Consider the following 26,020-nt stretch of genomic DNA (forward strand, 5'->3'; position numbering starts at 1 on the left):
TATTACAAACTTACCACTTTCCATTTTGTCAATGTCAACAAAATAACGTAACATGGCTGATCCTAGCATGAACCCTACACCAGGTCCGAATATAGTCACGGCAAACAAGATTCCTACAAAAAGAAACCTTTTCAGTATTCTTTAAATTAAATCACCACGTGCAACAGGAACATTTGATTAACATTTGGGCATGGCAAAATAATATAAAGGAAGCAAGTTTCAAAAAGCTCACAAAGTCACAAACTGGGAGAGTAATTCTACAACACAGCACCCAATGCAGGCACTGGTTCTGATTTTATTTTTATTACATTTGTACCCTGCACTTTCCCACTCATGGCAGGCTCAATGCAGGGTTAAGGGACTTGCCCAGAGTCACAAGGAGCTGCCTGTGCCTGAAGTGGGAATTGAACTCAGTTCCTCAGGACCAGAGTCCACCACCCTAACCACTAGGCCACTCCTCCACTGTTGCTACTATTTGAGATTCTACATGGAATGTTGCTATTCCACTAGCAACATTCCATGTAGAAGTCGGCCCTTGCAGATCACCAATGTGGCCGCGCAGGCTTCTGCTTCTGTGAGTCTGACGTCAGACTCACAGAAACAGAAGCCTGCGCAGCCTTCTACATGGAATGTTGCTAGTGGAATAGCAACATTCCATGCAGAATCTCCAATAGTAGCAACATTCCATGTAGAATCTCCAATAGTATCTATTTTATTTTTGTTACATTTGTACCCTGCACTTTCCCACTCATGTCAGGCTCAATGCGGCTTACATGGGGCAATGGAGGGTTAAGTGACTTGCCCAGAGTCACAAGGAGCTGCCTGTGCAGGGAATCAAACTCAGTTCCTCAGTTCCCCAGGACCAAAGTCCACCACCCTAACCACTAGGCCACTCCTCCACTCCTTTAAGCCTATTCCATAGAGAAAAACTGGCCTCTATTTTTCTTCATAGAATACTAGCTCAAGTGGGGAAAAACACTCTTAAACTGAAGGCGTGTTCACTTTCACCAGCCCTACAGCTGGTGTAAATGCCATCACCTAGATATACCTTAGTAATATCATATTCAATGGTCTAGTTAAACAGTACCCTTTAATTGGATCATCAGATCTGTGCAGCTACCTCTATAATGGCTAAAATGACCGAGTCTCCACTACGCACGCTGAAGATTAAAAGCTTTAAAAAGCTTTTGTTATTTTGTTAATAAGTCTTAATGAAAAAGAGAAAAAAAAGAGAAAAAGTTTTGAAAAATATAACCTACCAACAGGATCGATGAGGATTACGTCACTACCTCCAAAATATGCTTGGCTCATTTTAGCCATTATACAGGTAGCTACGCGGATCTGGTGGAAATGAAAACAGTAACGGAATTCAAACATGCGTGGGATAAACATAAAGGAATCCTGTTCAGAAGGAATGGATCCTCAGAAGCTTAGTAGAGATTGGGTGACAGAGCCGGTGGTGGGAGGTGGGAGGTGGGGGCTGGTGGTTGGGAGGCGGGGATAGTGCTGGGCAGACTTATACGGTCTGTGCCAGAGCCGGTGGTGGGAGACGGAACTGGTGGTTGGGAGGCGGGGATAGTGCTGGGCAGACTTATACAGTCTATGCCAGAGCCGGTGGTGGGAGGCGGAACTGGTGGTTGGGAGGCGGGGATAGTGCTGGGCAGACTTATACAGTCTATGCCAGAGCCGGTGGTGGGAGGCGGGGCTGGTGGTTGGGAGGCGGGGATAGTGCTGGGCAGACTTATACGGTCTGTGCCAGAGCTGGTGGTTGGGAGGCGGGGATAGTGCTGGACAGACTTGTACGGTCTGTGCCAGAGCCGGTGGTTGGGAGGTGGGGCTGGTGGTTGGGAGGCGGGGCTAGTGCTGGGCAGACTTATACGGTCTGTGCCCTGAAGAGGACAGGTACAAATCAAAGTAGGGTATACACAAAATGTAGCACATATGAGTTTATCTTGTTGGGCAGACTGGATGGACCGTGCAGGTCTTTTTCTGCCGTCATCTACTATGTTACTATGTTAATACAATCCATTGCTGTCCGCCTTCTCTATTATGCAAAGCCTTTTGATCATATCACCCCCCTGCTCCACAGAGAACACTGGGCAGTGGCGTATCAAGGGGGGGGCAGTGGGGGCGGTCCACCCCGGGTGCCAGTGGGTGGGGGGTGCTCCGCTCCCGCCGCCTCCCGTGGCCGTTCCCGCGGCGCCGCACATTAAAAAAAACCGGCGAAGCAGCGTCGCAGGCAGCACCTCGTGCCCTGCTTGAAAAAAAAAATCAAATCTCCTTCCTTCTCCTCCTCGTCTTGATGTCGACTCGGGCCTTCCAATCAATTTGATTGGAAGGCCCGAGTCGACGTCAAGACGTCAAGACGAGAAGAAGGAAGGAGATTTGATTTTTTTTTTCAAGCAGGGCACGAGGTGCTGCCTGCGACGCTGCTTCGCCGGTTTTGACTGGGGTGGGGAAGGAGAGGGGCGAAAGGGACTTGGGTGGGGGTGTTCAGAGGGGAGAAGGGGACTGGGGTGGGGGTCTCAGACAGGGGAGGAGAGAAGGGGACTGGGATGGGGATCTCAGAGGAGAGAAGGGGAGGGGAGAAGGGGACTGGGGTGGGGGTGTTCAGAGGGGAAAAGGGGAGGGGAGAAGGGGACTGGGGTGGGGATCTCAGACAGGGGGGACTGGGGTGGGGATCTCAGAGGGGAGAAGGGGACTGGGATGGGGGTGTTCAGAGGAGAGAAGGGGACTGGGGTGGGGGTCTCAGACAGGGGAGGGGAGAAGGGGACTGAGGTGGGGATCTCAGACAGGGGAGGGGAGAAGAGGACTGGGGTGGGGATCTCAGAGGGGAGAAGGGGAGGGGAGAAGGGGACTGGGGTGGGGGTGTTCAGAGGAGAGAAGCGGACTGGGGTGGGGGTCTCAGACAGGGGAGGGGAGAAGGGGACTGTGGTGGGGGTCTCAGACAGGAGAAGGGGAGGGGAGAAGGGGACTGGGGTGGGGGTGTTCAGAGGGGAGAAGGGGGCTGGAACTGGGGGCTGAAAAAAGGGGCAGAGAGAGAGAGGGGACAGATCCTAGATGGAAGGGGGAGTGAGAGGGAGGGCAGACTCTGGATGGATGGGAGAGGGAGGGCAAATGGTGGATTGAAGGGGCAGAGAGAAAGGGCAGGCAGTGGATGGAAGGGACGGCAGAGAGGGCAGACACTGGATGGCAGAGAGAGAGAGAGTGAAGACAGATGCTGGATGGAAGGAAGACGGTGAAAAGAAGATGAGGAAAGCAGAAACCAGAGACAACAAACTGTAAATAAAATATATTTTTTTATTTTTTTTGCTTTAGGATAAAGTATTGTAGATGTGTTAAATGTTTATAATAGAACATGTAAATAAGGTAATCTTTTTATTGGACTAATTTTAATACATTTTGACTAACTTTCGGAGAACAAAACCCCCTTCCTCAGGTCAGGATAGGATACTGTAACAGCACTATACTGTACTGACCCGAGGACGGAGGTTTTGGCCTCTGAAAGCTAAATGTATTAGTCCAATAAAATGGTATTATTTTACTTTCTATATTTGTTTTATTTCTATTTGTTAATTTGTAAAGTGGTGATTGGTACTTGTTAGGTTTTTTTTTTTCAAATTTACATCTGCTGTCTTTATATTTTGCACAGTACTAGGGGACATTTTCTGTTTCTGTAGTGTTGCATTGTATGCAGAGTCTGGCATTGGGGGTTCAGTTTAATTTTTGTCTAAATAGAAAGTTTATTATTGCTTATTCTATAGTGGATTAGGGTGTATCTATTTGTGAAAAAGACATGGCTTTCGGTTGGCATTGACTGTGCAGGATCGACAATCTGTACTAATCTGTCTGTTTTCATTTTATAATAGGTGAATTGATGTTCTAGTGCTCACTGTAGTGTTTAAGATGCATTCCTTTTCCTTGTGTGACTCGTAGAAATTACTGCTTATGGTATGGTAGAATTGCTCTATAGGTCCTGAGTGTTTTGTATTCTCGGCATGCCTAGTACTGGATTTGGGGGGGGGGGTGTTAAAAAATGACCGGCCCCGGGTGTCAACTACCCTAGGTACGCCACTGACACTGGGACTCCCTCTTTCCACACGTATTCAGTATGAAATCCTAATCTTTATTTAATTTATTAGGATTTATTTACCGCCTTTTTGAAATAATTCGCTCGTGCTCAAATCCCGCTTTCCGACTGCTCCAGACTACCTTGCCCTTCTTCTCACTCCCTACATGTTCACTTCACTCGACAACTGCTGGTCTACTCCAACTTCCATCTCTCTCTGTCATCAGACTTGAATCCACATGTGCATCAGTTCTTAGTTATGTAGGTCCCAGATTATGGAATGCCCTGCCTGCCTCCCATCATTCAGAAACTTCCTAGACAAGATTTAAGTACATAAGTACATAAGTAATGCCATACTGGGAAAAGACCAAGGGTCCATCGAGCCCAGCATCCTGTCCACAACAGCGGCCAATCCAGGCCAAGGGCACCTGGCGAGCTTCCCAAACGTACAAACATTCTATACATGTTATGCCTGGAATTGTGGATGTTTCCCAAGTCCATTTAGTAGCGGTTTATGGACTTGTCCTTTAGGAAACCGTCCAACCCCTTTTTAAACTCTGCTAAGCTAACCGCCTTCACAACTTTCTCCGGCAACAAATTCCAGAGTTTAATTATAGGTTGGGTGAAGAAAACTTTTCTCCGATTTGTTTTAAATTTACTACACTGTAGTTTCATCGCATGTACTCCCTGAAAACTCACCTCTTCTCCCTAGCTTACCCTGCTTGTTCTTAGCTTCACTTCACTCTCAACAGCAACTTTACTTTGTTTATTGTAAACTGCTCTGAAGCCATATACTGGCAAATAGCGATATATCAAGCAAAGTGAAATAAATAAAATAAATAAATAAATAAATAAAATTATTCATAAGATTTACACATATTTCTTTTGCCATAATATATGAGACACATAAGCATTTTTTAAGTTTGTTTGCTGCTTAACAAAGGACCCTATGAAAGAGAACTCCATTAATCACACCAAATAGGTTAGCTTAGCGGAGTTTAAAAAGGGGTTAGACGGTTTCCTAAAGGACAAGTCCATAAACCACTACTAAATGGACTTGGGAAAAATCCACAATTCCGGGAATAACACGTATAGAATATCTGTACGTTTGGGAAGCTCGCCAGGTGCCCTTGGCCTGGATTGGCCGCTGTCGTGGACAGGATGCTGGGCTCGATGGACCCTTGGTCTTTTCCCAGTGTGGCATTACTTATCTACTTATATCTAAGGGTTCCTTTTTCTTCATATTGTTATCATTTGAAGCTAGCATCAGTTACTTATAATACTGGTCTGACTGGTTTTCACTGTTTTGACATTGTCCCGTATTAGGAAAATTGTTATTTGACATTGGGCATGATTGTTCAAGAGTATATTCTGTTCAGCTTTAGATATGATGTATTACTTCAAACAATAAATTATTGTCCAAGATTGGGTGTGGCAGAGCAGTCAATCTGAACCAATTTTACGCTTTTCCATTTTTTTTCACATTTTCATTCTGGTCTTACCTAAATAAAGAGGAGAGTTTCGCTTGTTGGCATGGTCGTCAATGTATGATATCCCATATGGCTGGATGGGGACCCCTCCAATCCCTAGCAAGATGCTGGCAAACTTCAGGACGGCACGGACTTCAGGTTTCTCTTCTATTAGGTCACAGCTGCTGACATTTCTTTTGCCAGTGCTCCCAAGCAGACAGATATCTGCTTCTTTGTCAACTAAGTGGAAAAGCAGGTAACACTTGTAAAACAAGTTTCAAAGATAAAACACACTTGCAAATAACATTTGAGAAACATATGAACAAATATTCAAATGCTTGTGTGCCATTTAGCCATATAAAAAAAGAAGCTATACAAATAATTCAATTTATAAAATCTATAAATTATCTGTATATAGTCAATAAGTTCTGGAAAGTAAAATAGGTGTGTCTCATGGACACAGAACATACACGTGATAAACACAGGACATGCCATACCCTAAAGAGGCTACCAGAGGGGGCTCTCATGGTAAAAAGATTGATATGACCAGAAAGGCTCACTAGAGGGAGCCCTTGTACTGACAACCCAGTTCCAGATAGCTGGGGAAAGGAGGGCTGTCCCTTTAAGAAATAGAAACGGTGGAAAGAGTTCTGGTCCTGGACCTTTTGGGAACTTGGAGGAGGAGTCCAGAAGGTGTGGAGCGAGCAATAGGCAGCCCTTTAAAAAAGGTTCTCCCTGGAAGAGAGTCAAAAAGGAGGAGGAGCAGAGGAGAAGGAAAGGGGACCTCCAGGAAGTAAGAAGGAAGGATGCCGAGTGACTCATGAGAAGACTCCCAGGAGATGGACCAGGGTGGGCTGAAAACCCCAGGAATCTGACCCCAAAGAGAAGGTCCATAAAGAAGGAGAAGGAAGGACGCCTGAGAGAGAGAGAGGATCAAGGTGGGCTGGAAAACCTGGGGCCCGGTCCCCGAAGGAAAAGGATCCCTAAAGGACAAATAAGGTATTTACCTTAATATTATAATGACTCTGCCTGTTTGAATACAGTGTGGATCATGGTGTGGAGGCAAAACTGTATCCTCAGTAATATCTGAACTAACAGCTGGGGGTGGAGGACAGGATTGTAAAGTTAGAGTGAAAATAAAAGACCTGTCCAAGGGGTGGTGGCTGTTCTAAACTGAGACCCAGGTCCCCCAGGTCCCCTATAAAGTGGGTTCAGTTGAAGACTGCTTGATGAACTGTTTGCTGAAAAAATTCCCTGCTTGCATGATTAAGGAATATTAAGAGAAGTATAATTTGCCTAAGAAGTGGCTAATTTGCATATGTTGGTGAAGCCTGCTAGTACAATGTTGTGTCCCCCAGAAAAAGCACCATGAGGGCATGCCACAAGCGTACCGAGACTGCAACCTGTTTCTAAGGGAAGTGTCAAAAGGAGTGGGGTCAGGTACAGCTTGGCTTATAACTGAGGAACAGTCACCCTGAGTGGAAGGAGGATCCCTATACCTAAGTCTGACGGTATGAGCAGCTATAGTTATAAGCTATTTCGGGCATTTTTTTTTTTTTGGAGGAAAAAACAGCCCGGGGAGTTCAAGTAATTGCATACTTGAGAAAGGCCGATGGTTCCCAGGTAGACAGAAGGCCTCATAGGCCCCCTCGGGCTGAAAAATGAAAAAATTTAAAACTCAATAAAAAATGTTATACTGAGTTAAACTGTGACATGAGGAAAATTTGACCCGAAAAAGGAAGACACCAAAAGGCAAAAAGTTTACATGCTAAGGAGAGATCAAAAATACAACCTCTCTGCTCCGCAGAAAATGAAAGACTGACAATCCCGCACTCACACGTCAGGTGGGAAGGCATTTGTACATGCGTGGTGGGGACACTGCGTTAAAGATTTAAAGTGGTAGAACACTTTGGCAGTGTCCGCACCAGGCTCAGTTGGATGATGTCACTCATTTGTGAGACATCATGCCTGCTTGTCCTCAAGAATATTTCTTCACTCAATGTGTAATTAAACTCAAACTTATTGCCAGAGTATGTGGTAAAAGCAGTTAGCTTAGCTGGGTTTAAAAAAAGGTTTGGACAAGTGCCTAAAGAAAAATTCATTAAACCGTTATTAAGGTGGACTTGGAATAAGCAACATAAAATCTGTCTTGTTGAGGATCTTGCCAAGGAGTGTAGTGACCAATGCAAGAACAGAGAACTCTTTAAGAGTCTCAAGGGAGCCCAAGGCACTGTTAGAAATAGGATACAGGCCTGATTGATCTTTGGTCTGTCCCTATATAGTGGTACTTATTTACTTAGTCTGTAAGCAGCAATTTGTACAGTTACATAGTAACATAGTAAATGACGGCAGAAAAAGACCTGCATGGTCCATCCAGTCTGCCCAACAAGATAAACTCATATGTATCCCCGCCTCCCAACCACCAGCCCTGCCTCCCACCACCGGCTCTGGCACAGACCGTATAAGTCTGCCTAGCACTACCCCCGCCTCCCGCCACCGGCTCTGCCACCCAATCTCGGCTAAGCTCCTTAGGATCCATTCCTTCTGACTCTTTTACTACTTCGAAAAGTGTTTTTACAGTTCTGGATAGACTCATATCTGCCTACGAGTATGAGTAAGTCTGACTTCTGTGGTAAGTAAATTAATGGAAACACTTTTAAAACCGATAATAGTGAACTTTTTGGAATCCAATGGATTACAGGACTTGAGGCAGCATGGTTTCACTAGATGCAGGTCTTGTCAGACAAATCCGATAAATGTCTTTGACTGGATGACCAGAGAGTTGGATCGAGGGAGAGCACTAGATGTAGTATATTTAGATTTTTAGCAAATGTTTTGACAGGTTCCGCGTAGACGATTAATAAATAAACTGAGTGCTCTCTGTATGTGCCCTAAAGTGACTGACTGGGTTAGGAACTGGTTGAGTGGAAGCCAACAGCGGGTAGTGGTACATGGAGCTCGTTCTGAGGAAAGGAATGTTACCTGTGGTGTGCCGTCTTTTTAACATTATTGTAAGTGATATTGCTGAAGGGCTAATAAGGTTTGCCACTTTACAGATGCTACCAAAATCTGCAATAGGGTAGACATCCCCCGATGGTGTGAACAACATGAGGAAGGACTTAGCTAAGCTTGAAGAATGGTCTGAAATTTTGCAAATAAGATTTAACGCTAAAAAAAAAGCAAGGTCCTGAATTTGGGCTGCAAAAACCTGAGGGAATGGTACAATTTAGGGGCTGAAGAACTTTTGTGCATGACAGAGGAGTGGGACCTGGGTGTGATGTAATGATCTTAAGGTGGCCAGACACGTAGAAAAGGCGACTATGAAAGCTAGAAGGATGTTTGAGTGCATAGGGAGAGGAATGGCCAGTAGGAAAAAGTAGGTGATAATGCCCATGTATAAGACTCTGGTGAGACCTCATTTAGAATATTGTGTACAATTATGGATACTGTACCTTCAAAAATATAAACAGGATGGGAGTTCGTCCAAAGGGCAGCTACTAAAATTGACAAAAGTGTATAGGGACAGACTTAAAGATCTCAATAGGTGCATAAAATCATCTACGGTGAAGCCCCAGCATATATGGACACCCTAATCAACTTGCCACCTAGGAACTCTCACAGATCAGCTCGTTCGTACCTAAATCTCCATTACCCAGTATATAGTGGCCTCAAGTACAAGACCACCTACGCATCCACCTTCTCCTATATTAGCGAATCATTTGTGGAATGGTCTACCTAAATTGGTGAAACTGACTCCTGATCACCCGACCTTCAAAGAACGCCTCAAGACCTTTTTATTTGGAAAACCCTACGCTCAAATCCCGCCTGGCATTTCTTACTTCTGAACTGTGTCTGTCAAGGCGTCATATTGATCACCACTACTCTTTTTCCCTTCTTTGCTTTTACCCTTTCGCTCTTACACTTCTAAGAAATTGATTGTTTGTTTGCTGACTTGATGTATGTTTTTACAGACTGTTGTAAGCCACATTGAGCCTGCCCGTGGGTGGGAAATTGTGGGATATCAATGCTATAAATAAATAAATGTATACTTTGGCATGAGAGGGGAGTTATGATAGAGATGTTTAAATAACTCAGTGGCATAAATGCACAGGAGGTGAGTCTCTTTCAATGGAAAGGAAGCTTTGGAATGAGGGGGCATATGATGAAGGTGAAAGGGGACAGACTCAGAAGTACCCTGAGGAAATCGTTCCACGCATTCACCGCCCTTTCTGTGAAGAACAGCCTCTAGTGGTAGAAACGAAAGACCTTTGCTAAGGTCATCAGAGTCCATTTGAAAACAGGGCAGTTACAGGACAAGCGAGGAGGAAGAAGACAATTCTTTTCTTGAACCACTAGACTACCAAAAGCTGAGTAGGAGAGGGTCAAGATAAGAGGTTACTTTTGGGGGGCTTCTCTGGGGGTTGCATTTGTGAGGGGGGAGAAATAGATCAGAGGGTGTAAGCTTCTTGGGGAGTTTGGATTGGGGGAGAAAGGCCAGAGGAATGTGCTGTCGTGGTGGGTTTTTGTTTTGTCACTTTAACGCAACACTGCATTACATGATTTGGCAGATAGTGCAGGAGTACTCGTGCTATCTGGCAATGTGCATAATATGGTGTCCATCAGGTGTTTGCCCTGTGTGCTAATGCGGGGCAGATGCTGGCACACCCCTAGCATTTGTCACATAGGATTTGCAGTTAAAAAAAATTTGCTGCACTTTAGAAAAAGACCCCCTCTGTGTGTCATGTCTAATCAGTAGAACTGGAAAAGGTGCAGCGAAGGGCGACTAAAATGATAGCGGGGATGGGACGACTTCCCTATGAAGAAAGACTAAGGAGGCTAGGGCTTTTCAGCTTGGAGAAGAGACGGCTGAGGGGAGACATGATAGAGGTATATAAAATAATGAGTGGAGTGGAACAGGTGGATGCGAAGCGTCTGTTCACGCTTTCCAAAAATACTAGGACAGACAGAAAAGAAAAAAAGAGAAAGAAAAAGAGGGATTGAGGAATGAACAGGCAAACCACGAGGTGAGGGAGGAAAAAGAGGGAAAGAAGAGAGAAAAAAAAGGCAGGACATAGCTTAGTAAATAGACCTCTTAAAAAGATATAACACACGATAAATTATGTTTGCCTCTCATAATATACCTCTGGTGAAATCTTACATGGTTTTATTTCATGTAATAACAATAGCTCTTGAAGATACCATATTTCTACATTCTAATATGTCTAATGCATTGTACCTCCCTGTTTAATCTGAGGAATGGCTTACAGTCACTAAATGCACACTATCACATTGCTGTATGGTTTTTTTTCCTCTTACATTTGTACCCCACGCTTTCCCACTCATAGCAGGTTCAATGCGGCTTACATATTATATACAGGTACGTGCAGGACGTCAGACTCACAGAAACAGAAGCCTGCGCAGCCGCATTGCTGATCTGCAAGGGCGGGCTTCTATATGGAATGTTGCTGGTGAAATAGCAACATTCCATGCAGAATGTCAAATAGTAGCACCAAAATCTCAATAGTAGCAACATTCCATGTAGAATCTTCAAATAGTAGCAACATTCCAGAATCTCAAATAGTAGCAACAGCAACATTCCATGTAGAATCTCAAATAGTAGCAACAGAATCTCAATAGTAGCAACATTCCATCTAGAATCTCCAATAGTAGCAACATTCCATGTAGAATCTCAAATAGGGAAAGGGAAATGGGAGTTGATATACTGCCTTTCTGAGGTTTTTGCAACTACATTCAAAGTGGTTTACATGTATTCAGGTACTTATTTTGTACCAGGGGCAATGGAGGGTTAAGTGACTTGCCCAGAGTCACAAGGAGCTGCAGTGGGAATTGAACTCAGTTCCCCAGAATCAAAGTCCACTGCACTGACCACTAGGCTACTCCTCCACTAGCAACATTCCATGTAGAAGCTTGCCCTTGCAGATCAGCAATGCGGCCGCGCAGGCTTCGTCAGACTCACAGAAACAGAAGCCTGCGCAGCCGCGTTGCTGATCTGCAAGGGCAGGCTTCTATATGGAATGTTGCTAGTGGAATAGCAACATTCCATGCAGAATGTCAAATAGTAGCACCAGAATCTCAATAGTACCGTGTTTCCCCGAAAATAAGACACTGTCTTATATTAATTTTTGCTCCCCAAGACGCGCTAGGTCTTATTTTCAGGGGATGTCTTATTTTTCGGGGAAACATCGGGGTCGCCCACCCCACCACCCGAGGTCGCCGGGCCCCCCCCCCTCCACCCGCCCTCCGTCACTCCCGGAAGTTGGAACTAACCTGACATAACGTCTGCGAGGGCGGGGCACGGAAGCAAAGGAGAGGTCTGCCCTGCTGCTGCGAGTGCAAAGGTGAAAGGAGGTGTTTAAGGTTAGTTCCAACTTCCGGGAGCGACGGAGGGCGGATGGAGGGGGGCCCGGCGACCTCGGGGGGGAGGGGGCGGCCTTGTCCGGCTCTCGGCGGCCCTGCTTTAAAAGAAAAACTTTGCTAGGTCTTACTTTTGGGGGAGGCCTTATATTTTCCAATTGCAGCAAGACCTCTACTAGGTCTTATTTTCGGGGGATGTCCTATTTTCGGGGAAACAGGGTAGCAACATTCCATGTAGAATCTTCAAATAGTAGCAACATTCCAGAATCTCAAATAGGAGCAACAGCAACATTCCATGTAGAATCTCAAATAGTAGCAACAGAATCTCAATAGTAGCAACATTCCATCTAGAATCTCCAATAGTAGCAACATTCCATGTAGAATCTCAATAGTAGCAACATTCCATGTAGAATCTTCAAATAGTAGCAACATTCCAGAATCTCAAATAGTAGCAACAGAATCTCAATAGTAGCAACATTCCATCTAGAATCTCAATAGTAGCAACATTCCATCTAGAATCTCAATAGTAGCAACATTCCATGTAGAATCTTCAAATAGTAGCAACATTCCAGAATCTCAAATAGGAGCAACAGCAACATTCCATGTAGAATCTCAAATAGTAGCAACAGAATCTCAATAGTAGCAACATTCCATCTAGAATCTCAATAGTAGCAACATTCCATGTAGAATCTTCAAATAGTAGCAACATTCCAGAATCTCAAATAGGAGCAACAGCAACATTCCATGTAGAATCTCAAATAGTAGCAACAGAATCTCAATAGTAGCAACATTCCATCTAGAATCTCCAATAGTAGCAACATTCCATGTAGAATCTCAAATAGGGAAAGGGAAATGGGACTTGATATATTGCCTTTCTGTGGGTTTCCATAGTATATACAGGTACTTATTTGTACCTGGGGCAATGGAGGGTTAAGTGACTTGCCCAGAGTCACAAGGAGCTGTGCCTGCAGTGGGAACTGAACCCAGTTCCCCAAGGCCAACGTCCACCACTCTAGCCACTAGGCCACTCCGCCACTGCAGACCTCAATTTATGCTATGGGACCCTAGTTACTAATAACGTCCATTAATTGTGCAAATGCTCGTTAACATGGTAGCACACATTAGTAAATCTAGACGAATGACTATGTTCCCCCATGCCAGAGGGCTACACGTATTCATGTTTTCTAGTCCATGATCTCCATTATCACAGCCTTACCTCAAAGAAGCTTTCCGTCTTCAGAGGTTTAGGATATAAAGCCAAACACTTACTTGAAAACGATTTATCGTACGAATAGGGTCCCACTAAAAAATGAGGAAAAGTAAAGAGAAGTGCAGCTACGCTGACGAGAACAGCACCGCAGCCAATCAAACGGGGCCTGTGAACTCGACTCCCAAAGTAACTCACAAAAACGATTAAAGCTGTGTTTCCAAGCTGTAAAACAGAAAATGAATTGAACATAGTTAGTATGGCGTTTTCACGCAAGGCTTCACGAGTCTGCAGTAAACTTGAGAATTCATCAACAGGTGCTCAGGCCTGAAAAGGTGCTCTGAGATGAGTTTCAGAGAACGAGAGATCTTCATTGGTAAGAATTTTGCTGGAAAACTTGGGGGAAAGTAGAATTAGATAGGTAACCTCAGACCTCTGTCTGAGTTACTCTGCTCACTTAGCAAGGAGCAGTGGCGTACCAAGGTGGGGGGGGGGGGCGGTCCGCCCCGGGTGCATGCCGCTGGGGGGGGGTGCCGCGTGCCTGTCGGCTCTTCGTTTTCATGCTCCCTTTGCCCCGGAACAGGTTACTTCCTGTTCCGGGGCAGAGGGAGCATGAAAATGAAGAGCCGGCAGGCATACGGCACCCCCCCCTCCAGCGGCGTGCACCCGGGGGGGTTCCTTCGCCGGGGGGGCGTCGCGCTATTCCGGGGGAGCGCTGCACCCGGGGGGGCGGGCGCATCGGCGATCCGCCCCGGGTGTCAGCCCCCCTAGGAACGCCACTGGCAAGGAGTTTAAGGAATAGTTTTTTCTTAGCATATAAAGTCTCAGTTACAGTTCCATAGGCTAGCACTTCAGGGGTTATTTTATAGTTACTACTAGCCGTTGAGCCCGTAAAAATGGGCTAGTAAAGGAGGGGGGGGGTTAAAAGCCCCCCCCCCGGATGGGTCCCCGCCACCCCCCCCCCCCCCCCCCGGAGTCCCCTCCGCCACCCCTCCACCCAGGCCGGGTACCTGGCTTCACTATTCAAACCGCCGGAACGCAGCACACAGCTCATCTGAGCTGCCGTCGGCCTTCCTTCTTCTCTGCGTGTGTTCCGCACTCGTGTGATGTAACGTCGGCGAGGGCGGGACACAGGCAGGTAAGGAAGGGGAAAGGGGGGAAAGGGAAATGGGACTTGATATACCGCCTCTCTGAGGTTTTTGCAACTACATTCAAAGCGGTTTACATATATTCAGGTACTTATTTTGTACCAGGGACAATGGAGGGTTAAGTGACTTACCCAGAGTCACAAGGAGCTGCAGTGGGAATCGAACTCAGTTCCCCAGGATCAAAGTCCACTGCACTAACCACTAGGCTACTCTTCCGCTCCAACGGCAGCTCAGATGAGCTGTGTGCTGCGTTCCGGCGGTTTGAATAGTGAAGCCAGGTACCCGGGCCGGGTGGAGGGTGGGTGGCGGCGGCGACTCCAGGTGGGTGGGGGGAGCGGTAGCGGCAACCCTGGGGGAGAGCGGTGGTGACGGCGGTTCCCTCACTCGCAGGTGCACAGGTTCCCTCTCTGTCCCACCCCCGTCATCACGTATTGACGCGGGGGCGGGACAGAGAGGGTCTCTACTGCGCATTTGCGAGTGAGTACGCCTCTTGCCATTTATATGTTTGATAGTATCGGTATAAAGCTTAGCTTTTAGGCACGGGAAGCCTCAGTTTAGACTTAAATTCCTACTCACCCTTGGTCTGATTTCGGATTTTTAACTCCTTGAACCAATTAGGAGGCTACAAATTTAAATTAGGGCATCTCTATTAGCCAGTAATTAGCTCTTAGAAATACAGTCTACTTATTTATTTTATTTATTTATTTATTTATTTATTGTTCACTCATATCCCACATTTTCCCACTCATGCAGGCACAATGTGGCTTACAAACATTAAATAAAATACAGAATAGGAAAACTTAGAAGAATATACAAGGAGTATGCAGGGGGAGAAGCATCTAACAGGGTGAACTAGCAGGGTAGGAGCCAGGGCGGGTGCATCAAGCAGCGGTATAAAGTGAGGAGTAGGTCTTGGCAAAGAAGTAGGTCTTCAACAATGTCTTGAAGAGGGCGTGGTCCGCTTGAGTTTTAAGGTGTTGCGGGAGAGAATTCCAGTGCTTAGGACTCCAATAGCGGAAAGACGAGGCGAAGATCCTCTTGTACTTGACACCCTTACAGTTTGGGAAGTGAAGGTGGAGGAAGGAACGAGCAGCAGGGTTGGCATTCCTGGGCGGGAGGTCGATCGAGGGGTGCATATACTCCGGGGCAAAGCCATAGATAATTTTATGGGTCAAGGAGCAGAGTTTAAAGGCAATATCTATAGAGGGGAACGTACTAATTTATTTATCTGCTGCATTTGTATCCCGCATTTTCCCGCCTATTTGCAGTCTCAATGTGGCTTACATTATGCCGCAATGGCGATCGCCATTAACAGAATGAAAATACAGAGTATTATTGCAAATAAAGTACAAAAAAAACAAAAAATAAGTTAGAAATGATTAGCTGTTCAATACAGTTCACTAGTATGTATTGAAAGAATTGTAAAATTGTTTTCATCCTCTTCACTCTCAGTCCAAATCATAAAAATGTCATCAGTATACCAGTAGTATTTTAGGGGTTTAGTCTGATGTGTATTTAAAAATGTCTCCCAGTTCTGCCAGTCCAGGAACTTAAGACCTTTTTGAAGTCAAAAGGATGAAATATTGAAAATAATGAAATATTTTGATACCCACCACACAGGACTAATAATATTAAAGAATAATAAAAATATCAATATAATAATAATAATAATAACGATTAAATATTAGCATAACATAGCATACATCTAGCAGTCTTGGGGGACTTTATATATTCCCACTCCATTAAAAATTTAATTAATGGTAGGGAGTTTTTTTTTTTTGTTACATTTGTACCCTGTGCTTTCCCATTCATGGCAGGCTCAATGTGTGATAGGCAATGGAGGGTTAAGTGATTTGCCCAGAGTCACAAGGAGCTGCCTGTGCCTGAAGTGGGAATTGAACTCAGTTCCTCAGGACCAAAGTCCACCATCCTAACCACTAGGCCACTCCTTTTTGGAGTTGTCTCTTGAGGTTGTAACAAAGTGGGCAACTTTATTGGTCACATTTGCTTTGGCATTGGACAGAGATGCAGTATTGAGGCTCTCATTAAGACACTTGGATTCAAATTTTTTGGGGTCCAAAATAAGAATCTACCCTGATTTATCTAGAGAGACTCAAAAAAGGCGTAAAGCCTTTTTGGCTTTGCGCACAAGAACTTTGGCAATAGGAGCTAACTTCCTATTGAAATTTCCTTGTATTTGTAGAATTGTATTTCAGTCTAAACAGTTTCAATTCTTTGACCCTAAACAATTGGAGGAATTTTTACTAAGTAGGGAATTTAAAAAGGCATGGGAGAAGCATGTGGGTTCGCTTAGGAACAGGAAGAATTAGGGGTTACAGAGGATGGGCAGACTGGATGGGTCATGTGGCCTTTATCTGCCGTCATGTTTCTATATGAGAGTGGATTTACTGAATGTTATGTGTGTGTGTGGGGGGGGGGGGGTTGGGTACATGGGTAGGAAAGGTGTGTTTTATAAGTAGGATGGGGTGATCTGACTGTTACAGCGGAGAGAGGAGGGGAGGGGGCAGGGTTATTTGAACAGCTTCTGTGTGTTTGTACATGGTTTTCACTGAGGTGTCAAAGTGCCAGTAACACACCTCAATTGTTTCGAGTATTGTGATGTTTGTTAAAACTAATTCACATAAAAAAAAATAAAAAAATCGGAAGTGAGGCTAACAAGGTCACCATTCCAGCGAAAATCGAGGCTTCCAAAAGCCATGTGATTGGACTGGGAGGGGGTGTGGGAGAACCGTGAACTCCATCCAGGACACTCTCATGGCCCACTAGGACTGAATCCAGAGTCAGATCATCAGATATGGGGGCAAAGGGAGCCAGTGGCAGTATTCAGCTACTGGCTCCCACAAACCAGACACTGTCTTGCAGAGGGCAACCACCACTATCTTGGGTGCCCTCCTCCTTGGGGCCTACTCACTGTTTCGCTGCTCCTCCAGGCTCTCGGTGGTGTGCAAACTTTACTTTTATTTTTATATTCCTTGTAGCACTTTTTTTTTTAAGTAAATAAAGTGAAGCCAATTGCCAATGATTTAAAACCATTTTTAAAAAATTAAGCTGCAGTGCATCGTTTTGGGGAAGGAACGTGAGAGGGGAATGGGGACCCACTAGCCCCCCCCCCCCTCCTCCCCAGCAGCTGGAATCCCATAGGGACTGAGCAAAGTGCCACACCAAGCTATGGCCTCTGGGTCAAAGCTCGGGGCTGCAAAGGACAAAAAAAAGTCTCCAAGCTCAACTGAGGTAAAGCCATGGTTTGAACCTGAAGAGCACCAAGCCAAGGACTCAACCTACAGGACACCTTAGACTATGGACTGCAGGGTGTCAGGCCTAGGACATCCTGCACCAGTCCAAGCAACCTGCACCATCTATTGGAAATAGAGAAAGGCTGGAGAATTCCAGGTTGTATCAGCCCTTATATTGGTGATGTCACTGGCAAGGACTGCTCAAGCAGAGATAAGGAAATAATTATTTACTCACACCCACACTGCCCACCACACTACACTCCCCACCAGCCCACAGTTGGACCTTTCTAACCTAGCAGACCCAAGAAGCAGAAGCTGGGTTCAAGAACTAAAAGAGTTTTTACGAGGCAAAGCACTGGAACTGATTCACTGGGTTGCATAGGAGCCAACTTTTCAAAATTATTGGGGGTGCTAAGCCCAATGGAAATAACCCCTCCCTGAACACATGCAAGGAAGTTTCTCAATATTGGGGGTCATAGGCGCCCGGTATAAGAGGCTTGGAGAGGCTAAGCCTCCCCTGCTGTGCTCTGAGGGGTTTAAATTGTTGATTTACCTCCAGCCTCACAGCAGGAGCTGCAGTGAAAGCCCTCTAGCAGTTGTAGAAATTGGTTTATGGTTTGTTTACCTTACTGCTGGGAAAGCAGGGGGGGTTGGCTGGAGGTGTCCTGGGTTGCCAGGGAGATATTTAACAAGGATGACTTCCTGACCTGCACTGAGGACAGATAGCAGCAGAATCAGTTACTGGGACAGCATGATCAGAAAAAGTCACCAGACAACAAAGGTAGAAAAGATCATTTTATTTTCATTATAGTGTTTGGAATATGTCCACTTTGAGAATCAGGTGCTCAACACTAAAAGTTTATATTTATCTACTTATTTATGGCATTTTATCCCACATTAAACATGAATTAGGGTGTTTTGTGGTTCTACATGAGAATTGTGATGATATGATCCCTTGTTTCATATTGTTGACGGTCTGCATTTTCCGTATGGGTGGGATATTGGTGTATTAGGTTCTGCCCAGTGTAATATTTATGGTACAGTAAGGTTCTGAGTGTGTTTTTGCACAAAGTTGTGCATAGTGTTTTGCAGTTGAGCGATTGTGCTTAGAATATGCTTTGAGCAACCACTTTATTCTTTGACATATGATACATATCTAATATCTAAATTTAATAAAAGGTATTAATTGTGACTTTTATTTTCATTTATTTTTTCTGTGTGTTATCAGACAATTATGGATTTAAGCTCCACCCCTGGCCCCAACCCTAACCCCGCCCCCTTTAGCCTCCCCAAACAGTTGGGCCACCGACCGCCTATGTTGGGGGTGCTCAAGCACCACAGCACCCACAGAGTCGGCTCCTATGCTGGGTTGAACCACTAGATGTAAAATATACTCAACTTCACAAACTGGCTGTAAAGATATTTTACTTTCAAAGTACTTTGTGACAATATTCCTGAGTCGGCCTCCCCTGCAACTTAAATTCATGTCCTCTAGTTCTACCACCTTCCCGTCTCTGGGAAAGCTTTGTTTGTACATTAATACCTTGGTTGATATACCCTGGAGGAAAGGAGAGACAGAGGTGATATGATACAGACATTCAACTATTTGAAAGGTACTAAGAAGACATGAATTTAGTTTGCAGGGTGGCTGACTCAGGAATAACTTCAGGAAGTAATTTTTTCACAGAGAGGGTGGTGGCTACCTAGAATGCCCATCTGTGGGAGGTGGTGGAGATGAAAACGTTTAGTGAAATTCAAAAATGCGTGGGATAAACACAAATGAATCCTGTATGGAAGGAATAGAACCGAACAAACTTAGCAGTGATTGGATGACAACACCAGTAATTTGGAAGCAAAGCCAGTGCCGGGCAAACTTCTATGGTCTGTGCCCTGATCGTGGCTGGACAGATCGGGATGTGCTGGAGTGGGACTTCGATGACAACTTCAGTAGCTGGAGAACAAGGTCAGTGCCAGGCAGACCTCTACGGTCTGTACACTGAAAATGACAAGGACACACCAAGATCAAGTATGCATTGGTGTTATGCCAGCTAGACTACTGCAATGCCATTTATGCTGGGTGCAAAGAACAAATTATTTAAAAACTTCAAACTGCACAGAACACGGCAGCCAGACTCATATTTGGCAAAATGAAATATGAAAGTGCCAGTCCCTTACGAGAAAAACTGCACTGGCTCCCTTTAAAAGAACGGATCGCTTTTAAGGTTTGCACCCCGGTTCATAAGATCATACACGGTGAGGCTCCAGGATTTATGTCAGACCTTATTGACCTACCAACCAGGAACTCTACCAGCTCATCACGAACATTCCTGAATCTCCACTACCCAAACTGTAGGGGACTGAAATATAAATTAACATATGCATCCAGCTCCTCTTGCATATGCACGCAAATTTGGAATGAATTACCAAAATCCATAAAAATAACACACGACATCATGACCTTCCGTAAACTATTGAAAACGTATTTATTTAAGAAAGCATACAATAACAACTCCTCATAAATTCAAATTAACAAAACGGAATTATACAACATGTGTTCTCTACATCTCAACTGTTTTGCTAATTATCTTGATTTCCAGTTTAATGATCCTAATTGATCAAGCTACTTTTTGTCATGATTGAAGTTTAACCTTTTACCTTTAGCTCTTATCATAGGACGAACTTTCCTCTTGTAACCTAACGCTAATCTGTCCCTTTGCCCCAACTATGTATTTCTCCTATCCGGAACTGGTAATCACCACTTGCGGAATTCTGTGAGCCACATTGAGCCTGCAAATAGGTGGGAAAATGTGGGCTACAAATGTTAGAAATAAATAAAATCAAATAAATATGTAGTATTGTATCATACCTTATGAAATGTTTATCTTGTTGGGCGGACTGGATGGCCGCACAGGTCTTCATCTGCCATCATCTACTATGTTAATATGATATCTGATCAAAAATGGCTAATCGTTGCATATTTGTTTTCGACAGCCAAACTAAATAGCGAAACCTTAATCACTGCAAACTTAAAAGTATTTTATATCATGAGACATCGATAGAATTCCCTGGGGGGGCAAAGACAAATACATTTTTTTAATCATTTTAAAGGTTCTGATGTCAGCAAAAATGATCTGTACCTCGCTGTAACCAGCAATGGTTCCAGCGGTTCTGCTGGACAGCCCAAATCGTTTCTCAATGGTGGAAATGGTGCTTTTTATATATCCTGCGATTAGAAGCTCTGAGAGTTGAAGAAAACCATGACAAAAAAGGAAGACCTGTGGAAATAAAAGACAATACAGGTTACTTGTAATAAGAATAAAATAACATTTCTTATCTTCACCAATACAGAACAGCATTTCTGCTTGACAAAAAAGTAACTGTTGAAGTTAGGAGTGGCTGCCTTAGGAGTGGCTGCCTTAGCCAGTGTTGGGCTGTGTGCTCCTGCTTGTGTTCTTCAGAGTTGAAATGGACTGAAACACCCATAATCCCCAAGAACTGAGGGTTCTTGGGTGCCACACAACAGTTATATCTAAGGCTTAAGCCTGAGAGTGCACTCCACATTTCTTTAGAATTTACCAAAATGCATATAAGAAAATAAAGCTGGGCTTGATGGACCGTGCAGCATACTTCCTATAAGTGCTGCAAATTAGGCCACGCCGGACAAGGGACTTACCAATTCAGATAACGACCCTGCCCCACTACAGAACCTTCCGTAAAATGCTGAAAGCCTACCTATTTGATAAACATCCTATATAATAAAACACACCTCCAACATTCTGAAGCTGACTGCATGGCTGAGGCATTCCTGCTCTCTGTATCCATCTCCTGAATTGACATCACAAGCAGAAGTGACCAACCACACGAGGTTTCTCGGCTTCAGAATGTTGGAGGTGCATTCTATTAAATAGGATTGGTCAGTTCCTTGAAGCACAGCCAGAGCTCAACGTCCCGCACAGTAACGCTCAGACACCAGAGAGAGGGAGGGAGGGGGGCCTGACACCAGAGGGGGGGGGGAGGTATCTCTGTCACACACACACACTCTCTCTCACACACACTCTCTCTCTCTCACAGTCAATGTCTTTCTCTCTCTCTCTCTCTCTCACTCTCACACACTGTCTCTCACACATTATATGTCTCACACTGCATCACATTCACTCTCTATGTGTCACACAGTCACTCACACACTCTCTTGGTCTCATACACTCAGTCTCACAAAGAGTCTGCATCTCACACACACTCTCTCGCACACACTGTATCTGTGTGAAACACACTCTCTCTCTCTCTCACACACTGTCTCACATACGCACTTGCACACACTCTCATTCTCACACACACACTCTCTCTCACAGACACACTCGCACACAGACTCACTCTCTCTCTCACACACACACACACTTGCACATTCACTCTCTCTCACACACACAGTCACTCTCACATACACTCTCAAACATACACACTCCGAGGAAAACCTTGCTAGCGCCCGTTTCATTTGTGTCAGAAACGGCCCTTTTTTACTAGTGTTTTATAAATCACATAATAACCAACACGGGCCAATACGTAACAGCAAGGTGGTGGAAAAGGAGAGAAAGCGGCTAGGAAAAGAGTGGATAGAGGCTGAGAGGAGACAGGAGGCAGATGCTGGGGAAGAGGTGAGAAAAAAAAGACAAGGAGCAGATGCTGGGGAAAACGGAAAGGAAAAGAGAGGCAAAGGTCATATTCTGAGGAAGGGGGAAAGATCAGATGTAGGGAGAGGAAGGAAGAGACATGGGGTAGATGCTGTGGTTCTGAGGTCCAGCAGCACAATAACACTGATGGGAGTATATGCCGAGAAACAAGAGGCATACTGGAGAAAAGGGTAGAGAAAACAGAGGGCAGATGTTGGAGAATGTGGAAGGCGCAGAATAGCAAATACTGATAAGGGGCGGTAGCAGAAGAGGGAGAACTGATGATAGAGAAGAGGTGAAAAGGAAAAAGAGGCAGATACTGGTGAAGGTGTCAGAACGAAGTGGGGAGACAGCAAAAGAGACAATGATCTGCAAACCAACGTAGCAACAAACAAAAAAAGCAGGCCAGAAGTACTGAACTGCTGGGCAAGTTTATTAAAGCAATTACCCGATGTGGCACAATTTCACCCTACGGCTGCGTCAGAGGTTAGAAACTGATAATTAAACAAATAAAACAATGACAATTAATACAAAATAATTAAATGAACAAACAAATAAAATACATAGTGCTTAAAAACAACCAGTTGTTCACAAGAACACAATAAAACATATGTGAACTTAGAAACTATAAAATAAGTGAAAAATACAATCTTTGTACAGTAATAACCAGCCCCAACTAAAACACAAAGAGAGGCATAATCGAACGGCGGCAGCCATCTTCGGGGCCGGCCCCGCAAAGGGGTGGTGCCAACCGTATTATCGAAAAAGATGGACAGCCATCTTTACTTTCGATAATACGGTTGGGGCCTGCTAAATCTCAACATTTAAGTCAAATGTTGAGATCGCCGGGTTTACAGATAGCCGGCTTCAAACAAAGTGGATAAAAAATCCAAGTGCTCGTCAGGGACGGCTTTTTCAGTAGTACCAGTGGGAATTTGGACCGGCCACCTCAGGATTACAAGACCAGTGCTCTAACCACTTGGCCACAGCTCCACTTACTTGGATGTCCCTCCCTTTTGATTATGCCCCCTTCAGGTCTCTCTCAGCCAATCACAGACAGGGGTCTCTCTCAGCCAATCACAGACAGCTAAATGCGCTGTGATTGGCTGAGAGAGACCCCTGTCTGTGATTGGCTGAGAGAGAACTGAAGGGGCATAATCAAAAGTGAGGGACAGCCAATTAAGTGGAGCTGTGCATAATGATTCCACGCTGCTATCTGTGTCATGTGGAATGTTTATTTTATTTGACTCAATTCCTTCTTTAACATATAGCGCAATCCCCCCTCCAATTTGATCCTCTCTATCACTGCGATACAATTTGTACCCTGTTAACATAGAGTCCCATTGATTGTACTCTTTCCACCAAGTCTCTGAGATGCCTATTATTTCTACCTCATCATTTAGTGCTATATATTTTAACTCTTCCATCTTATTTTTTAGGTTTCTAGCATTTGTATACAGGCACTTCAAACTGTGTTTTTTCCTTTGATCTACAAGCTGCTTAGAAGTTGAAGGGGATAATGTGCATCCTTTATCCTGCTCTCTCATTAAACACACCTGGCTTACTTTAAGCATTGTTGAAACCTCTCTACTGGGATTCCTTAAATGTCCTGTTTCAATAGTATCCTTCAAGGATACTCCACACCGAACCATGCGCTCCTGGGCGACTGTCGGCTTTACCCCCAATTCTAGTTTGAAAGCTGCTCTATCTCCTTTTTAAAAGTTAGTGCCAGCAGCCTGGTTTCATCCCGGTTAAGGTGGAGCCCATCCTTTCAGAACAGTTTCCCTCTTTCCCAGAATGTTGCCCAGTTCCTAACAAATCTAAATCCCTCATCCTTGCACCATCATCTCAACCACGAATTGAGACTTCAGAGCTCTGCCTGCCCTTTGGGTCCTATGCGAGGAACAGGGAGCATCTCTGAAAATGCAACCCTGGAGGATCTGGACTTAAGAGCCTAAATTTGGCTTCCAGAACCTCCCTCCCACATTTTCCTATGTGATTGATACCCACATGTACCAAGACAGCTGGCTCCTCGCTAGCACTATCTAAAATCCTGTCTAGGTGACGTGTGAGGTCCACCACCTTTGCACCAGGCAGGGAAGTGACCAGGTGATCCTCACGGCCACCAACCACACAGCTATCTATATGTCTAATGATCAAATCACCAACTACAACAGCTGTCCTAACCCTTCCTTTCTGGGCAGAACTTCTTGGAGACATATCCTTGGTGCGAGAGGATAGTACATCCTCTGGTGGGCAGGTCCTGGCTACAGGAGTACTTCCTACTTCACCATGGTGATGCTCTCCTTCTAGGAGACCTCCCTCCTCCAAGGCAGCACAGGGGCTACCATACTGGAGGTGGGACTTCTTTACAACATCTGGGGACATCTGGTAAATTTATTATTAAACTAATAATTCAAGTCAGAAAACTTACAAGTGAATAGGTCAGGACCTTTAGTGATCAGATCAATCAATACTAACCACACTTGGACAGAACAATCCTAGTGTTTAAGTCTGATTAGGCCAGAATGTTAACTGCATCTTGCTCGCAGTGTTGTCTTCGATTAATTAGATACTAAACACGTTCACATTTTGATTTCTCCTTTTTCATTTTTTATCTATTCATGTAGGATTATGCTATCATACTCTATTTTTAGATGTTACCTTTATGCTTAAAAACGGATTCCCCCATCTTTTTCTCTGTTGTAGTTTTCTGATAGCTACATTGCTTTTTGCATGAAGTCTCTGCATTCCTGTTAAGAAAAATAGGTCAAAATACTTTGCAGTACAAGGTAAAATTATGCCTTACCTGCTGATAATTTTCTTTCCTTTAGTAGCAGCAGATGAATCCAGGAACTGGTGGGTTGTGTCCATCTACCAGCAGGTGGACATAGAGATTACAAAGCTGAAGGCAGTGATACCAGACAGTCGGCTCCTCCTTCAGTATATGTCTCATCACCAAGCAGAATCAGACAAGACACCAGGAAGCCTTCCTCACCACCAAACACAACAGAAACTCGTCAGTCCGACTTAGAGAAACCACAACTGCAATGGACTCCTCTTCAGTGGTTTCTATTCTCTCTCTCTCTTTTTTTCTTTGTTTTTTTTTTTTTAAACTAAAGACCAGGACAAGAATAGACAGGCAAAACAATCGTGGCTGACAGAGGGCGAGATCCTGGATTCATCTGCTGCTACTAAAGGAAAGAAAATGATCAGGTAAGGCATAATTTTACCTTCCTTAGCGTATGCAGCAGATGAATCCAGGAACTGGTGGGATGTACCAAAGCAATCCCTAACTAGGGTGGGAAGTCGCCGCTCCCCGAGACAGAACTTCCGCTGCAGAGGCAGCATATGAATAGCGAAAGCACACCTGTTCCGCCCAAAAGGTAGCAACCTTGTGGAACAAGGCTGCGCCACTGGCGGGACACAACCTTCCAAAAAATCCATGGAAACAAAATATCTGCAATCCAATGAGAAATAGTTGGATCAGAGGCTGTCGTCCCATGGCAAGGACTAGAGAGAAGGACAAAGAGCTGATCCGAACGCCGAAAAAAGCATGTGACAACTGCAAATGCCGGAGGCAGCGGCGTACCTAGGGTAGTTGACACCCGGGGCTGGTCATTTTTTAACCCCCCCCCCCCCCCCCCCCCCCCCCCCCCAAATCCAGTACTAGGCATGCCGAGAATACAAAACACTCAGGACCTATAGAGCAATTCTACCATACCATAAGCAGTCATTTCTACGAGTCACACAAGGAAAAGGAAAGCATCTTAAACACTACAGTGAGCACTAGAACATCAATTCACCTATTGTAAAACGAAACCAGACAGAATA

At 44.7% G+C, this 26,020-nt stretch overlaps 1 protein-coding gene across 1 annotated transcript in view; it reads right to left on the minus strand.

Moving 5' to 3' along the window:
- LOC115468216 (solute carrier organic anion transporter family member 2B1-like) overlaps positions 1-26,020 on the minus strand; it is a 143,423-nt gene that overhangs the window by 111,999 nt on the left and 5,404 nt on the right. Inside the window, exons 2-7 of the mRNA XM_030199750.1 lie at positions 24,851-24,939; positions 20,660-20,797; positions 13,183-13,345; positions 6,762-6,779; positions 5,572-5,766; positions 15-113 (exon numbers count right to left, since the gene is read on the minus strand). Coding sequence (XP_030055610.1) covers positions 15-113; positions 5,572-5,766; positions 6,762-6,779; positions 13,183-13,345; positions 20,660-20,797; positions 24,851-24,939 — 702 coding nt within the window. The remainder of the gene's footprint in view (positions 1-14; positions 114-5,571; positions 5,767-6,761; positions 6,780-13,182; positions 13,346-20,659; positions 20,798-24,850; positions 24,940-26,020) is intronic.

This window comes from Microcaecilia unicolor, chromosome 4, assembly GCF_901765095.1.
Source record: "Microcaecilia unicolor chromosome 4, aMicUni1.1, whole genome shotgun sequence".
Classification (NCBI taxonomy): domain Eukaryota; kingdom Metazoa; phylum Chordata; class Amphibia; order Gymnophiona; family Siphonopidae; genus Microcaecilia; species Microcaecilia unicolor.